Raw genomic sequence first — 18,362 nt, 5'->3', positions numbered from 1 at the left:
TAATAATAATAAAAAGAGAGAAAAAACTTGTATTTCTACATTTAAAAAAATTCAATTATTCTTTCAAAATAATTAATAAAATACTAAATAATCAATTGAACTATTATTGAACATTAAACACCGCCAGTATGCTTCATTTATCATTTCATATCATATTAAACTTTTTTTTCTGTCTGATAATGTATTATTAAATTGCATTATGAAAACTCATTTATATTAAAATTTCAATTTGAAATGCACATCACTCATCACTCTGCTTAGTCTCTGTTTTCCTACTTTAGAGAAAATGTAATTGCATTTGGGTACAGAGTTTAATCTAAATCGGATCCCATCTGCGTTTTCGATGAGTTCAGCCTTCACCGCTCTGCTTTGCTGTAATTGACTTTGCTCTTTTAACCTCTACTGTACGAGTTTGGACAGGCTCAGTAACTCACGAGCGAAAACAGCAGGAGCGGAAATGCATACCTGCGTCCCAACAGCAGCGGTTTGTTAAAAGCAGGACCTTCCAAACACACAGTCCTAATGGCCTGCTGATAAAAAATAGAAGGTGGCAGATGGAGGGACCGAGAGAGAGACTGACTTCAGGAGGTGTAGGTTGGGAAAATACACTCATCTCTTACATAAACGGGTCATTCCTATGCAGTACATTTTCATGTTCCCATCAGATATGTCATACTGTATAATGGATAAAGTAACACTCACAGTTTATATCCCATTAACTAACTAAAGGCAGCTCCTTAATGACATCATCTCCAGGAAGTGACATCATTTTGGAGGGAAAACAGCAGCACAAACATCATCAATCGTTAGTTTGTGTCTACCTAAACGAATCAGTTGATATCAAAAGATGTCTAAAAAGATGGTTAAAATACGAAAACAAACTTCAAATTGACTTTTATGAATGTCCTGTTCATTGTCATTGTGGAAATAAGTAATAAAGCTGAAGTGTCTTCAAATAGTCACTTTTTTTTTTTTTTAAAGATGCAGTTAAAAAAAATACTTCAGAACAGGAATGACCTCAAAAGAACAAATTTTATATATATATTTTGTTTATTCACTGCTGTTCAGTTTGTCTTGAAGGCGCTTCCTTTTTGCTCTGAAATCTCTCCCAGTAGGCGGGGTCTTCCTCTAGAAGGGGCGTGGCTTTCGACACCAGATCACTGAAACTCAACAGTGTGAATGAAAGGGGCGGAGCTTCACAAACAGTCCCACTGTCCGCCTGTGAAACAAAGAAGTATGATGTCATGAACTCTAATATGTCTTGACTTCTAAAATGGTGTAAAATCGGTAAACTCACTTCAGACGTGCTGATATCTGGTTTTCCCAGCGCCACGGCGACGTGATGATCTTTGTCCAATAAGCTCTCCTGAAAAACAGGAAAAAGTCAATTATGAGTACACTGTATAAAAACAATGTAGGCCTGTCATATATCAGGGATATATATATATATATATAGGCCTATATATATATATATATATATATATATATATACATACATACATACGGTACATACATACATACACATATATACAATATATATATATATATATAATGTGTGTATACTGTGTATATTTATTATGTGTATATAAATACAAACACATGCATGTAGAAAAATGTTTAGTTCATATATTAAATATTTCTACATAATATAAAATATAAGATTTAAATATATAAATGTATATACATGTAAATATTTTCAAAAAATTAGATATATTTATATATTCATATTAAATATACATAGCACACATACATATATTATGTGAACAAAACTTATTTTGGATGCGATTGTTCGCGATTAATCATTTGACAGCAATAATATATATACATTCTTAAAAATAGAAAACATTTTTATTTAAAAACATTATTATTGATAAGAAATTCTAAAAATTACCATTACTTAATGTAATTTATTGAACATTTACATCGCCCATATGCTTCATGTCAAACTTGGAAATATTTTTCTTTAAATTATATCATTATTAATAATAAATTACACAACAATTAATTGAACATTTACAGAACATAAACAATTGTACAGGCCTATCGTGTATGAGGCCTATGTGATGTATCAATATATATATATATATGATGATGTGTGTGTGTGTGTGTGTGTATATATATGTGTGTGTGTATATAAATATGTGTGTGTGTGTGTGTGTGTGTGTGTATATATATGTGTGTGTGTGTATATGTATAAATTAATACATTTTTATTTTATGTCAGATACAGGCTTCCGTATCTATACTGAAACTATTACAATTAATAGTATCAATTAATTAGTATTAAATTAGTATTAATTAAAATGACTTTATTAGTAATTTTTTTTTTTTTTTTAATTTTTTTTGGAAGTACATATATATATTTATAAAATTGCATCATAATAATGTTGTTACACTTAAATATAAACTTGTTTTAATGTCTATACATATAACCAATGGATGCCTGTTTCTGCCAAGGAATAAAAATGGTAATTGCAAATGTTTTTAAAAAAAAATTTCAGATATAAACTTTCTTTCTTGCAGTACCATTTTTTTTTTCCAGAATTCTGTGTTTTTGTTTCTGTGGGTGAATACTTTTAACTTTTTTTTTTTTTTTTCTCACAGCTGTGAGATGAAAAGTCCAGAGGAATAAAGAATGTGAGCTCTGTCTAGGAAGCGAGAAGCGCCTGTGATCTGTGTCACGTTCACACGCTCTGACAGACACAGAGAGCCCAAACAGCACTGCAGGGCTCCACACACACACACACACACACACACACACACACACATCTTCAGTCTCATCCGGCTTTCACTCCCAACCAGGTCATATGTTGCCTCTCCTGGACCGAGAGGATGAACCCCTGTGCTTAATGACCAGTAATCCTTGTATATTGTGAACACACCTCAAATGTCCAGTCCTCTTCTTCATTATCCAGGTACATTCGTGTCTGCCGGTACACTTGGCCCTCTCGCATCTGATTGGGCGAGATGTGAAACTCCACCCTCTGCAGGTCGAAGCCCAGCCCCGTGCCAATCGCTTTGATGAAACTCTCCTTCAACGCCTCGGCGGTCAGAGAAACGGACCAATCAGAGGTAATCAGGCCTCTGGATATGTTTAGAATGAAATGCTTAAATAATTTAGAGTATGTATACTGCATATAAAAATAGTATGCACAACCAGTATGCAAGGAAAACCAGTGCACAATATAGTGTTTACTTGGCTATATATGGGATAAATCTGATGATCTCATTTAAGAGACTGGTGGCGAGTTGTGCACGAGGAAACCGCATTCACTTATATATATATATATTTTTATTCTTAAAGTAAAAATTAATTTCTAAAAAAATCCTATTAATTAATGTAGCAACTTCTTAAATAGTACTATTAATATTTTTATTGTTATTTTTAAATATATATTAATGTTATAAAAAAAATCAAAAAATATGAATAAAATTAATTTTAAAATTTTTTAATATTTTTGTGAACAAAAATCTATTAAAAAAAGAATTTCTTGCACATTAAACATCACAACACACAAAAACACTGGTTATTTTGGTAAAATCAGGATTTTAGTATACATATTCTAGTTATTATTGCGAAACATTTATTTCTTTTTAAAAATTAAAGTAAAAACAATCTCCTTTGTTGTAAAACTCAAAACCCAAAATGTTCAAAATCATTTAATTATTTTAAGATATTACGCAGACAACCTCAAAGGTAAAATGATTCATAAATAAGGCAAATTATGCTGTTTTTTTAAACTAAAAATGCATAAAGTGTTCCTCTAGCACAAGGTCTGGACAGCTAGGTAAGTGTGTGTGTGTGTGTGTGTGTGTGTGTGTGTGTGTGTGTTTGTGCACGCTTGTAATAGTGACTGACCACATTCTCATCTACAGCACATTTTACTGATACCTGTACGTGTGTGTGTGTGTGTTTGTGTGTGTGTGTGTGTGTTTATGAGAGTCCTCAAATGACCACAGACTAGCATAACTGAGTCATGCTGAAGTGATGAGATCACATCGCCATGGAAACAGGGATCAGAATTGGAACAGTTTCATCCAGCACCATTTCTCTCCTGCTGTGATAGGCTTATAAGATGTGTGTGTGTGTGTGTGTGTGTGTGTGTGTGCACATTGCCTGGAGGTGATGATGATGATGATGATGATGCTACAGGAAGCAGCGGTTGCTATAGTTACCCAGTGCCTATAAAACATGTCCAGCTGATCCCAGTCTGTTCCGGCCTTCCGTATGTTCGTCCACTCAAGATCCGTGAACTGACGATTCATGATGCGGAAAAACTCCTGAATGGAGCTACTGCCTGAAATGCATACAAACACACATATAAAACACCTAAAAGCTCATATTTTTATCTTTATTTATATTTTTTTACCCTCTAATTTCACATCAGTGACGGTTTCGTCACAAGAAATGTTGTGCTTAAATTTTTTACAATCATTTTTCCACCATTTCTCTAAACATTTAAACACACTCTTTTTTTTTGCTACTGTTCCTTTAAAATAGAATTGGCTGACCTCTGTGTACTGGCACAGTCACTTCATATTGAACAGGTGTTGATATTGAAATGTAAGCATTATATGTTAATGAGCTCAGTTGTGATGTCATAACTGAAGAGTATAAAAAAGTAAAAATAATAAAACAATTTATAAAAATACTAATACTAAAATAATAACTTTATGAACATTTTAAAAAAAAAATATCTGTTTTTATTATTTTTAAAATAATTTATAATTTACATATTAAATTAAGTATTGTTATGAATAATTAATTACATTTTTTAATAATAATATGAGTACTATTACAAATGCTAAAATTACTATGAAAGTAATCTATTTTCTATCTAATATTCTTGAACTATGTATGTGTATATGTGTGTGTGTGTGTGTGTGTGTGTGTGTGTGTGTGTATGTATATATATATATATATATACACAGTGCCCTCCATAAGTATTGGAACAGTAAAGACAAAATTGCTTTCTCTGCTGTGGAGTCAAGAAATTTGCAAATATGATCAAAAGATGAATATGTGACAAAATTACAGAATGTCCCATTTTATTATTAGGTCTTTCAACACATACATGTTTTACCAAATAAAAAGAACAGCGCTTTTATAGTTCATCCCACTATTTGATGTGAACATAAGTATTGGAACAGTTGAATTTAAGGCAGATCTAAAGATTAAAAGCTAGTATTTAGTTGCAGATCACTTGCATGCGATCAGAGCAGTGAGTCTGCAACCCATAGACATCACCAGACTCTTGGTCTTATGCTTTTAAATGCTTTTCCCCAGCATTTAATGCAGCCAATTCCAACTGTTGCTTGTTTTGAGGAGTTTCTGTCTTTAGTCTCCTCTTCAGCTGGTGAAATTAATGTTCAATCGGATTTAAATCTGGAGATTGATTTGGGCATTTATTTGCTCTGATAAAGTCCTTGACTGAACTGGCAGGGTGTTTTGGGTCATTGTCCTGATCCAATATGAAGTGCTTTCTAATGAGGTTTGGTGGCATTTTCTTGAATATTGGTGGCCAAGATGATTTTGTGCCCTTCCAAATTCATTCTGCTACTGCCATCATACATTAAGTCATCATTAAAATGAAGAGGTGCTGTTCTAGAGACAGCCATGCATGCCTATGCCATGACATCACCTCCACAAGCTTTACAGATGAGCTTGTATTCTTAGGATCATTTGCTTTCCAATCACTTAGATAAAGGTTAATCTTTGTCTCATCGGTCCATCAACTCAGTTCTAAAACTCTACTGGCTCACATTTGTGAAGAATCTCGCCTTTCTATGTTTGGTGCTGATCAGAGGTGTGCATCTTGCTGTTTATCTTCTGTTATTCTGTGACAAATTCTCCTGCGGACTGTAGACTGACAGAGCATCACCCCAGCTTTCTGGAGATTGCTGGTGATTTTACAGAAATGTATTTTAGGGTTCATTTTCACAGCTTTCATGATTCATCTGTCATCAACTACTGTTGTTTTTCTCAGCCGATCAGGTCGTCGTTGGTTGCTGATGTCGCCGGTAGTTTCCAAACTCTTGATTTCTCCATGCCCTTTGTTTTTCCTTTAGTTCTAATTGACTTCCTTCTTTTAGCATCCAAAATGCTTGCTTTTCTTTCAGAGTCGGTTTCCTCGTCTTCATCCTGGTTTGTGTGTGTCATCATTGAATGCAAGACTTAGAATGCAGAAGCAATGGATATAACTGATGAGACACATTCCCTGCTTTTAATATCTGAAGAATTAATGCAACAGGACACAGCTGAACACTTAGACAGTTCTGTGAGGCAACTGTTTCAATACTTATGCTCACATCAGATAGCGAGATGAAACTCTAAAAGTGCTGATCTTCTTAGCTGGTAAAACATCCTTGTGTTGAATCATCCAATAATAAAATGTAACATTCTGTATTTTTGTCTCAGATTCATCTTTTAATCATATTTACAGATTTCTTGACTCCACAACAAACAGAACGATTTTGTCTTTACTGTTTCAATACTTATGGAGGACACTGTATGTGTGTCTATATATATATATATATATATATATATATATATATATATATATATATATATATATATATATATATATATATATAAATATATTATTTTTTTTATTTTTATTTTTTTCCAAAAAAAAAAAGTATACTTTTAAAGTATGCCAGTATACTTTATACAAGGGGGTAAAAAACACTGGTAACTTAAAATCAGCGTAATACTCTTTCTCTTATTTCTTTAGTATACATCATCTCGCTCATAACCATGATGTCAGCATTGATGAGCTGTTTTTGCAGTAGTTAAAAAAATTTGGCTTACTGTGGAGGAAGTTTTGAGTTGTGGATGTCACAGTATATCAAACAGTACATCAAACTCTGCATGGTTTCCAAAAGAGCAAGAAAAAACATTAATTTAATAATCATGTTCTGCACAGAAACATGATTCCTATGAGCTGATGCAGATTTACATTTTACAGTAGCGTCAGAAATGATGTAATACGAAAAAAAAAAAACCTTTATCAGCTACATACTGTACTCTGCTCTACCTAAAGCACAGGTATAGAGCGACACCTGCTGGCCACTGATGAAACTGCAGTGACTCTTGTATTCTGTTGGTTCAAGATGCTCAGGTGACTCAGTAAGTGCTCAAGGGCAGTGAAAGTTACCTGGTCTGCTGGTCTTCATTACATCTACGCCCACCTGGCGTCCCGGTTCTGCTGCCAGCACGGCATAATCTCCCTGATGGGACATGTTAAAGTTCCAGTGTGGGACGCTGGGAGTGGATGAGGTCCGTGGCAGGAAGGGTTTACCCCGTGCTGTTCTTTCCAGACGAAACCCGTCCCATGCAAAACCCATCTTCTCACAAACCAGCTTTCTGATCAGCAGACGACCAGCATGATGCACACACACACACACACACACACACACACACACACACACACACACACACACACACACACACACAACAGCAAAAACCAAAAGAAAAACAGACAGCATAATACTTTGATTAAATAAATAAACAAACAATGAATGAATGCATTAATTAAATTTAAAAATAAATAATGATTGACTTCATAAATCAAACAATTCCATTAATTAATAAATTAATGGATGAATAAATAAATTTATGCATTTAGCAGACACTTACTCAGGCTATACATTTTTTTTTTTTTACCAGAATGTTAATTAGTAAATGTATGTATGCATAAATAAATAATTAATGCGTAAATGAATAAGTGAATTAATGCATAAATAAATACATTAATGAATTAATAAATTAATGATGATTAAATAAATAAAAATGTGTAAATAAATGAATCAATTAATTAATACACAATATTAATAAAAACAAATAAGCAGATAAATAAATCCATAAACAAAATATATGTTATTATATTTATTGAATGAATCATTAAATAAAGAATGAATTAATTAAATATAAAAATAAATAATGATTGACTTCATGAATCAAATAATTTCATTAATTAATAAATGAATGGATGAATAAATAAATAAACAAATCAATTACATTTATGCATTTGGCAGACGCTTTTCAAAGCGACTTACAGTGCATTCAGGCTATACATTTATTTTTATTTTTATTTTTTTACCAGTATGTTAATTAGTAAATGAATGTATGCATAAATAAATAATTAATGTGTAAATGAATAAGTGAATCAATGCATAAATAAATAAATTAAACTAATGATTTAATAAATTAATGATGCATAAATAAATAAAAATGTGTAGATAAATGAATCAATTAATTAATACACAATATTAATAAAAACAAATAAGCAGGTAAATAAATGCATAAACAAAATATATGAAAGTATATTAATTGAATGAATGAATGAATGCATATCATTTAATATCAATTTTAGTGCTCTTTGGTGAGCCTGTACTTGTATCAAGGTGTTGTGCAATGTAAATAAAGTGAAATATTAACAGAAAAAAAACGTAATATTAAATGTCAGACGTGCAATTTTTTTAAAAAGTATATTAATTGTGAAGTCAATGCATCCCTCCATCTGTCTGTCGTACTCACCATGGCAGATTTAGCGTCTTTGGCGAACACGAACTGCCCGATTCGTTCTTTCTCCTCCAGCTGAACGCACCGGGCCGCGAGGGTCCACTCGGAACGGGTCGGTACCCACGAACCGCAGCGGAACGCCCACCGGACCCCGTCCATTCCTGACACCGACCTAACTTACAGTGCTACTAGAAGACATACGCATAATTAACAGCTCCTAATATATTATACAATGACCGTTTATTACAATAACAATTAATAATATGTAGTCAATATTATTGCTACATAGGTCTTATGCAATTTGTAGCATTTGTTTTGGTTTCGCTGGCACGCAGTCACATGTGTTCCAAACCACACACACACACACCGGAATCCGGAAGATTATGCTGTGGGCGGGGCTGATCAGTGAGCGCGTGATCTGATTGGCTGATGGAGAGGGCGGCGACGCTCCTTGACCAATCGCGCAGGGAATCCGCGTTGTCGGAAGTGTTCGGCTGTGGAGGCGGAGCGCTACGCGTGTGGATGGAGTGGTTGATGCTTTTCTCCACCGGTGAGTGTTTGAATAAATAAATCAAATAGCAATGACGTTTTTTTATGGTTTGTGTCATGGTGTTTGTTTTATGTTATATAATGAGCCATATGTGTGCAAAACACCATTGTGTAGGTGCCTACAGAAGCCATGTTAATAAGTGAACTGCAAAAACACAACAGCCGCACTGATGTGTTTATGTTTGATATGACTGATAATATTCGCACTATGCGATGAATATTGATAATCATGCTGTATATGGATATACTTGACAAAATATTTGCTGCAACCATAGTTTCTACAAAATATTTACTACAGTTATTCCCTTGTGAAATGAACTGTGGTTGTATTATGGTATGGTATTATGATATGAAGCTTTCAGACTCTTTATATTTAAGATATTTGTATATTTTTTTTAGGACAGTGGGGGCTGATACCATAGTTTTACCATAGTAACTGTATTTTTTATTTTATTTTTTTTTTTTTTGGAAAAAAAACGTACATGATAAAAAGTTTGCGCTCAATAGATAATATTTTGTATATTATACATTTATTTTAATTTTTTTTTTAGATGAAAATGCATATTTTATTCATTAAGGACATATTAAATTGATAAAAATTATTATTATTATTATTATAGTTACATTTTTTACCTTTTAGTTCTATCATATTAAGATGATTTCTGAAGAATCATGTGACATTGAAAGATGGAATAATGATGCTGAAAATTCATATTTTATCACAGGAATGAACTGCATTTAAAAATATATCACAATAGGACATACTTATTTTAAATTGCAATAATATTTAACTTTTTTATACTTTTTTAAGTGCAGCTTTGGTGAGCAGAAGAGTCTTTAAGAAACGTCTTTTGAATGCTGATGTATGTTTTATAAATATATGCAATATATTTTAACTTTCTGGTTTTATTCATCGTTGTTTTTGTGCATGGAAAATAATGTACAGATATGTCAGATTTTTAAATGTAACATAAATGTATCGTGTGGAACTAAAACTGTGTTTTTGTTTTGTTTCAGGAGACCAGACGGTCTGATCCTGCTCCCAGTTTGACCTCTGAATGACCTTCACACCCTTAAAACTGTGCTACAGCACTGAACGTGTGTCAGCACGAACTTGAAGATGTGTTTGGAGTGACAGAGTTTGTTTAGCATCCAGTCGTTTCTCAGCAGCCAGCATGGACTTCCTGCAGATGAAGCACCTGAAGAGGAAGAGGAAGAGCAACTACAGCGTGAAGGAAACTCAGACTCTGATCCGCGAGATCCACAAGCGACGTGAGATTTTGTTCTCCCGCCAGCAGAACATGGCCATCAACGAGCTGAAGCGGCGCGCGTGGGAGGAGGTGGCGGACAGCGTGAACGCGCTCGGCGAGGGTGAGCTGCGCACGGCGGCCGAGGTCAAGCGGCGCTACCTGGACTGGCGCGCATTAATGAAACGAAAGCAGCTTCAGGCTGAGTTGGCGTCGGGGCTGAAGCAGGAGTTTGAGCCTTCGTCTCCTGATAACGACGCGTCTCTGGGTGGCGGCGACCAGTCGCTGGACCTCAGTGGGTTTTCCAAAGACTCGTCGTGTGACTGGCAGGACCTGACGGACCTCGGGGAGCCCAGCACACACACGTCTGGAGTCAAAACGGAGGACGATGAGGCCAGCAGCTACAGAGTATGTACTAGATATTCATCAGATTGTCTCCTACTTTGGCTCAAGTAATCCTCACACACGGTGGGCAAAAGTCATTAAGCGTTCTGATGTTGCAAACTGTATTATCTGAAAGAAATTCTTTTTATTTCGGCAAGGATGCACAAACTAATCAAAAGTGACAGTAAAGACATTTATAAATGATGTTAAATAAATGCTGTTCTTTTGAACGTTCTATTCATCTGTGAATCCTGAAAACTTGATTGTATCATGGTTTCCACCAAAATATGAAGCAGCACAACTGTTTTCAACATTGATAATAATCAGAAGTGTTTCTTGAGCAGCAAATCAGTATATTAGAATGATTTCTGAAGATCATGTGACACTGAAGACTGCAGTAATGATGCAGAAAATTCAGCTTTGATCACAGGAATAAATTACATTTTTAAAATATTCAAATAGAAAACAGTTATTTTACAGTATGCATCAGCGTTAATGCACTTATAAAAAATAAAGTTGTCAAATTTAAAAAGTTTCAAATACTCATATTCAGATTTAATGACAAAAAATCTTACATAAATAAATAAGCTTTTTTTTTTTGTTCACAAAATCTGTAATTTTCTCTAGCTGTTTGCATGTAGTAGGAAAACTCTCACATCTGGCTCATGTTTGCATTTTCTTCTGTCACTGGCCATAAGTCTAAACCTTAAAATCTGGATTTGGCATAAAGTAATGTCTTACATGTGAAAATTGGCTGAGAATTAGAACATATACAGTACAGGTCAAAAGTTTGGAAACATTACTATTTTTAATGTTTTTGAAAGAAGTTTCTTCTGCTCATCAAGCCTGCATTTATTTGATCAAAAATACAGAAAAAAAAAAATTTAATATTGTGATATATTATTACAATTTAAAATAATTGTTTTTAAATTTATTATACTTTAAATTATCATTTATTTCTGTGATGCAAAGCTGAATTTTTAGGATCATTATCACATGATCCTTTAGAAATCTTTCTAATATGATGATTCATTATCAAAGTTGGAAACAGTTCTGCTGCTTAATATTTTTTCAGAACATGTGATACTTTTTTTAGGATACTTTGATGAATAAAAAGTAAAAAAAAAAAAAAAAAAAAAAAAAGAAGCTATGTTTTTAAAATATAAATATTTTGTAATAACAATATACACTACTGGTCAGTAATTTGGGGTCAGTAATTTTTTTTTTTATTTCTTTTTTTTAAAATAAAATCAATATTTTTATTCAGCAAGGATGTGTTAAATTGATATAAAGTGATAGTAAAGAAAATATATTATTAGAATAGATATTATTAGAATTTTTTTTTTTTTTTTGAATAAATGCAGTTCTTTTTAACCTTTTATTCATCAAATATATTAGACCGCAGAACTGTTTCCAACACTCATAAATAAATCAGAATATTAGAATGATTTCTAAATGATCATGTGATAGACTGGATGTTACATGTGACACTGAAGGCTGGAGTAATGATGCTGAAAATTCAGCTTCGCATCACAGGAATAAATTATTTTTTTAAAGTATATTCACATAGAAAACTATTATTTTAAGTTGTAATAATATTTCACAATATTACTGTTTTTTCTGTATTTTTGATCAAATAAATGCAGGCTTGATGAGCAGAAGAGACTTCTTTCAAAAACATTAAAAATAGTAATGTTTTCAAACTTTTGACCTGTACTGTAGTTACAATCTGGCTCAGAGGAAGACAGGAATCATATCATGTGACGAGTTGGCGAAACAAGTCTACTCAAGCTATGCCATATGTGTGCTTGGTCTCATAATTGCTGCTGACTTTTTGGTTGTCTAATTGTATATTTCCATCTCTCTAGTTGGAGGCGGAGGTTGGGGAAGGTGGTGAGGAGGACGATGAAGACTGCTTTCCCTCCATCCTCCCTGATATGGACCGCGAGGGTCGAGTTCCAGAGGTCTTCGCTCACATTGATGAATTCGGCGTGCTGAGCTCCACAAAGCCCCCGTCGGGCCCGGCGATGACTCGAGACCTGGGGCTGGGAGTCGGGGGCTTGTCCGGGATGGGCGTAGCTGGATTGGGCCTGACAGGAGGGGAGAACACAGGTGTGCTGGTGGCGCTGGAGAGGCAGAGACTGGACCTGGAGAAACACCGCTTACAGGTGGAGTCCGAACGGCTGCAGGTGGAGAAAGAGCGCCTCCTGGTGGAGAAGGAGAGGTTGAGGCAGGGCGATGTGGAGAGAGAGCGGCTGCAGCTGGAGAAGGAGCGTCTGCAGGTGGAGCGAGAACGATTGCGACTGCAGCTGCAACAGAACACGCCCCTCCAGCAGAGCCCCGCCCCCTCCATGTATGTAGCCACACCCACCACCTCATCCTCTGCCCCCTCGTCGTCCTCATTGGATGGCGAGAAGGACAGGAAGCTGGTTTGGCCGATGGCAGTGGATTTGGAGGCGGAGAAGCTGAAGTTAGAGAAAGAGCGCCTCCTGCTGGAGAAAGAGAGACTGCAGTTCTTTAAGTTTGAGTCGGGGAGACTGCAGATTGAGAAAGAGCGCCTGCAGGTGGAGAAAGAGAGGCTGCAGCTTCACAAAGATGGACAACAGATGGCGCTGCACTCGTGAAACACCATAGATACAGCTGGGTAGGAAAAAAATTGTTACCGTAGTTATCTATTCATTTCTATGGGGAAAAATTCAAATATGTGTGTCTTTTGCACATTAATTAAAGCAAAAAATCCTATTTTTTCGTCAGACATCTGAAAAAGAAAGAAGTCAAGCAATGAATGTGAGAAGTTTATAGACAAGATGGGAAAAAGATGCATGTGGACTCACTTTTGAACATATGCAGCAGTAAACTTTGCATTTTTAAATATAAATATGAAATATGATAAATGAATGTCAGAAAATTACCTCATTGCACAGAAAAACTGACGAAAATATGCATCTTTTATCATCTTGTTGCTGAATTGCTTGTATTCACAGCACTTCAGTGTTGTTGTTTTTTTTTTAACTAAAAAAAACTAAAACAATTAAAAATCAGATCAGTATTTTAAACATTATTTGAAAAAATGTTTTTTTTTTTATAAATATTAGATGAAAAACTTAAACGAAAATTTGAAATGTTGCCTTGCCAACTTACTGAAATAAAATATGTTTAAGTACTAAAGTTAAATAGTTAAAAGAAAACATTAAATATTTTTAAATAAATATTTAAAACAAAAACAAGACTTAAAAATAACAAACTAAAATGAAAATAAAAATATTAAAACTATAAATACTATAATAGTATAGCCATAATAGTATAAATAAATACTATATAAATAAAACAAAAATGACAACGCTTGTGTTTCAGCTTCTTTTATTCAATTGACTGAAAAAAAAAAAACTGTCCTGAATTTTTTGCTTTATTTTGAAGTGCAAAAATCAACACACTTTTTTGGTGCTTTCATTTCTCTTGTTTTTCACTACAGAAATGAGTGGGTATCTATGGTAAACAGGATTTATAAACACGCCGGCAGTATAAGACGTGTTTCTGACTGTATCTATAGTTCAGGTCAGCCCACACAATTGCCTTCTGTTAATGCAAAACAACTCACAAGATGTTTTAACGCCGCTTTGGTAGAGTATTGATATCTTGTAGAAATTTAGGCAGACGTATCTGAATGTACAGATGCTCCTGATTAACTTTTTACAAGACGTTATGTACTTTGTTACCACACTGTGTTTAAGAGCTGGATTGTGTAAGGGCTCTTATAAGCTGTGTTCACACAACAGCATGGATGGGGATCAAATCTGAGGCCTCATTTATGTGGAATCGTGATTTATATGTTCGTATGTACAAAAAAAAATATGTTTTATAATTATAAGTGAGGCCTGGTTTTATTTTGAAGTAATCAGGTTTTCTCTGGTCTTGACGTCAATAATTGAATAAGCTGACCGAACACAGATAAATGTGTTTGTAAAACTATAGGTGCTTAGATTGAGTTTTGCTTATTCACATTCACAAACATGAATGTGAACAAAGCTAAATTTCATATTTCATATGAGATATGTTTTCTATTTCACCCCAAAATCAAGAGAAAATAATAATTTTTCTGCATAAAGAGTGTTAGCATATTTTAGGATCATTAAAGGAATAGTTCACCCAAAAATGAAAATTCGCTGAAAATTGATTTATCTTTAGGCCATCCAAGATATAGATGAGTTTGTTTGTTTCTTCATCAGATTTGGAGAAATGTGGCATTCTTTCACTTGCTCAGAAATGGATCCTCTGCAGTGAATGGGTGCCGTCAACAAAATATTGGCTTGTGATCCATAATGCTCCATCCAGTTAAATCCAGTGTTGTCTCTCACATCAAAATCCACCCATATATGTCTTTTAGAGCTGTTTTGGCTTGTAAACGGTGCTTGATCTGTGCAGATTTCTCTCCCGATTCAGACAAGACCACTTTTTCACTGGAGGAACTGTTATTATGGACTCGTATTTAATGGTTTGATGTTAAAAACACCTTAATGATGGATTTGTTTCAGCTTTTGGCTTCTCAAGATGTTAAAGGGTTAGTTCACCCAAAATTGAAAATTCTGTCATTAATTACTCACCCTCATGCTGTTCCAAACCCGTGAGACCCTTGTCGTGTCAGAAAGTGATAAGACTTTCAGTTTTATGGACTTTGCTATCTTTGATATTACTTTGGTCGCTGTCGCTGCGGTAACTGGTAAGGAATACGGGCTTGACTCCCGTTGCACGTCCATACAGACACTATTCAAGACGCTACTGTAAGTTGCTGTGTGAACGGGATGTTTCGAGTCTCACACCTGTAAGTAAATGTGGTTGTCAATCCCAGAAACTGACAGTGTGGACCTAGCCTTATTTTGGATGAAATCCAAGAGCTCTCTGACCCTCCATAGACAGCAAGGGTCATGAAACTTTCAAAGTCCAGAAAGGAACCAAAAACATTGTCAAAACATTCCATGTGACAAAAAGTATTATCATAGCTTCTGATGTCACATGGACCATTTTAACAATGTTCTTACTACGATTCTGTGCCTTGACCGTGGTGTAAGACCCTTGCTGTTTGCGAGTTTGCGTGCATTTTTGGGTGAACTATCCCTTTAACTAATGGACTGGAGTCCTGTGGATTATTTGTGAATTATTGTGATGTTTTTATCAGCTGTTTGGACTCTCATTCTGATGGCACCCATTCACTGCAGAGCATCCATTGCTGAGACACTGATGCAATGCTACATTTCTCCAAATCTGATGAAGAAACAAACTCAGCTATATCTTGGATGGCCTGAGGTGAGCAAATGTTCAGCAGATGTTCATTTTTGGATGAACTATTTTTTTAAGGTGTTATTTTGTTGACAACGTTTCTGTAGTGTGTCTGGACATTTTCTCATTTTTTTCTTCTTTTGATTTTGAGGTGAAACAAGTTCTTCACAGGTTTCCTCAAAAAGGCCTGTATTGTGAATGTAGTCAGTGCTTATGAGTGTGTGTGTGTGTGTGTGTTTGTTCTCATACGATAGTTGTTTTCAGGTCTTGATAATCCTGAATTGCAGTTGTTGAGTGCTGATTGGGTTACGTGTTTCTTTGGCCGTGTAATTCCTGTTTACATTTATGCATTTTATCCAAAGCGAAACACATTGCATTGAAGTTTTTTATTATTTTGTGATCCCATACTTTGGGAGTTTCATTTGAGAGCCTGTGGCTCTTTGCAGTGCACATGTATATTTATTTTGCCAAGTAGAGTTTCAGTTCTGGGCTGTTTCTTAATCTGCGATTGCCACACTGAACTTTAGCAGAAAATATGGTGACAATGATCCATGAACCTGTTTATCAGCAAGACCTTTTCCAGCATAGGCTTTTCAGTTGAAACATCTGGATTCAGTCCAATTTACTTTGCAATTTACTTTAATTGCATGTGGAACTTGATCTGTTTTTTCCAGAAAATGCTTTGTAACATGCAGACATTGAACAAAATGCAAAATCAAACAGCATGTCCATTTATACTTTATGCCAGCAAAAAAATTGCAAATTCTTGATAGCTCACTCATGATTTCAGAATTTTTGTCCATTAGTAGAGGAAACAGTCCAGGTATAACCCAGCAATCACTTTATTTGTATGGATTTGCAGCAGAGACAATCTCTCTCAGTGTGTGAGACATTACTTTTAGTTCAGAGTGAGTTTATTTAATCAAGTGGAAAACCAAAGCTGTTTGGTGCCATGTTTTGTTTTTTTCGTTGGATCTCCAGTGAATATGATTTCATGCTCAGATGAAGGTTGTGTAATTTAAAGACAAAAGGTTTTATGGGTGTTTAGTTTTTGTGAGCTGGTGCTGTCGGTGTTGATGGACTCAATCAGAAAGGTGTGTTTTATTGTACTGTACGTGCAATATGGTGAATAAATGGTGTGCGTGTGTGTTTGTGTGTGTGTTTTAAATGTATGTTCCTAATGTGACAAAGCACAAAAAATAAATAGAATTTAAAGAATTTAAATGGCTTGATAAACCCAGTTTTCTTTCATGTGTCCCATTTGTTTCCTGCTGAAACAGTATGTTGTAGGTATTTCTAAACCATTTGTTATTGCGGTTTAATTTCAATAAATGGTGTAGGAAGGAAATTTGACATGATGAAATGGGAAGTTGTGAAGGCTCTGAACTAGTTGTTTTTGCAGTTTAATTTGAATAAATGGTCTTTTTGGACCATTTTTGTGATAGATTCATAATACAATGAATGCTCATATTTGTAAACATCAAGGAAAATTGGCTTATTGGCTTATATGTTCTCTTTGAACTATGTGCTCAGCCCATTTCCTTTGAGAAACGTTTGGTTTAAAGCCTTGAGCACATTATGATCCATCTGCTTTCAGATGAAAGGACTATTTTGTAAATGACATAATCACTTAGAAATGATCCCAAAGGTGAAGTCAGGAAGTGTTTCTCATAGAAATGTCATCCGATGTGTAATATTCTGGTCAGATCCGTCACTACGTTCCTTGCTCTGATATCGCTATGATTCAGCTCTTATCTCTAATATTTGAAGCTGACGAATGTCTGTATTTCTAACAAGTATTTGTGTTCATCCAAATAAAGCCTGTGTGATTGAAACCGAGCAGTCTGGGAGAAGGAGATGAGTTCAGAAAACAGCGTCTGGTGATGTGGGAAGGAATGGAAATCTCCAGAGAAAACCGGATTTCTCCCAGATGAAAGCGAGCCTGAGATGTGTCTGTCTGTGAGTGAGAAAGATCTGGCCATCAGATTTCTCTGTCTTGTTCTTTAATACCGTCTGAAGTTCTATTGTGTTTTGTAAACTCTGGATTATACCTCGACCACCTTGAGAGGAAATATGTTGACATCTATGGGGTCATTTGTTCTGGTTCCTCAAAGAATGCTCTTCTTTTTAAGATCTAGAGTTCTTGAGTTAATGTATAATACTTTGAAGATACCTCATTGTGATGCACTTGGTGTTTACATTGTCTCCCTTCTTGGAAAAAGTGTTTTGGAACATACTAGCTAATTTTCTAGGTGGTCTAGGCTGGTCTTTAGCTGGGCAAAGTTAGTAGACCATCTTTGACCAGCAAAAAGCCAGTTGGTGATACAAGTTTGAAATATACAATGTGTTTCTGGAGGATGAGGTCTGTTCGAAAAGCTAATGAGC

The 18,362-nt window shown here is 34.9% G+C and overlaps 2 protein-coding genes across 3 annotated transcripts; one reads left to right on the top strand and one right to left on the bottom strand.

Moving 5' to 3' along the window:
• Nucleotides 1-546: 546 nt before the first annotated feature.
• Nucleotides 547-8,893, bottom strand: LOC109104524 (L-aminoadipate-semialdehyde dehydrogenase-phosphopantetheinyl transferase-like). 2 transcript variants are annotated; one of them, XM_042771534.1, is made up of 6 exons: nucleotides 8,539-8,893; nucleotides 7,157-7,385; nucleotides 4,176-4,297; nucleotides 2,882-3,031; nucleotides 1,298-1,366; nucleotides 547-1,219 (listed from the first exon to the last, which is right to left on the bottom strand). In XM_042771534.1, the coding sequence occupies exons 1-6, from the start codon at nucleotides 8,680-8,682 to the stop codon at nucleotides 1,055-1,057; spliced, it is 879 nt and encodes a 292-aa protein (XP_042627468.1). In that variant the 5' UTR covers nucleotides 8,683-8,893; the 3' UTR covers nucleotides 547-1,054. The 2 variants fall into 2 exon arrangements, with proteins under 2 accessions (XP_042627468.1, XP_042627467.1); XM_042771533.1 differs by having other exon boundaries at nucleotides 551-1,219; nucleotides 2,882-3,040.
• A 43-nt stretch (nucleotides 8,894-8,936) lies between these two features.
• Nucleotides 8,937-13,786, top strand: LOC109093314 (myb/SANT-like DNA-binding domain-containing protein 4). Its single transcript, XM_019107037.2, has 3 exons — nucleotides 8,937-9,073; nucleotides 10,090-10,727; nucleotides 12,572-13,786. Exons 2-3 carry the CDS (start codon nucleotides 10,248-10,250, stop codon nucleotides 13,325-13,327), a joined length of 1,236 nt encoding a protein of 411 aa, XP_018962582.2. The 5' UTR covers nucleotides 8,937-9,073; nucleotides 10,090-10,247; the 3' UTR covers nucleotides 13,328-13,786.
• The last annotated feature ends 4,576 nt before the right edge of the window (nucleotides 13,787-18,362 follow it).

Source organism: Cyprinus carpio, chromosome A15 (assembly GCF_018340385.1).
Source record: "Cyprinus carpio isolate SPL01 chromosome A15, ASM1834038v1, whole genome shotgun sequence".
Lineage (NCBI taxonomy): Eukaryota > Metazoa > Chordata > Actinopteri > Cypriniformes > Cyprinidae > Cyprinus > Cyprinus carpio.
Note: the sequence above shows the minus strand (reverse complement) of the source record. Positions and strands in the feature narration are given on the sequence as shown.

Excerpts from the sequence above, each read along its gene's own strand:
- LOC109104524 (XM_042771533.1), bottom strand. The coding sequence starts at position 8,682 with ATGGACGGGGTCCGGTGGGCGTTCCGCTGCGGTTCGTGGGTACCGACC. Across the intron at positions 7,386-8,538 it reads AAGACGCTAAATCTGCCATG|GCTGGTCGTCTGCTGATCAG; the intron begins GTGAGTACGACA and ends TGTGTGCATCAT. Across the intron at positions 3,041-4,175 it reads ACATGTTTTATAGGCACTGG|GCGTTGAAGGAGAGTTTCAT; the intron begins GTAACTATAGCA and ends CTGACCGCCGAG.
- LOC109093314 (XM_019107037.2), top strand. The coding sequence starts at position 10,248 with ATGGACTTCCTGCAGATGAAGCACCTGAAGAGGAAGAGGAAGAGCAAC. Across the intron at positions 10,728-12,571 it reads ATGAGGCCAGCAGCTACAGA|TTGGAGGCGGAGGTTGGGGA; the intron begins GTATGTACTAGA and ends CCATCTCTCTAG.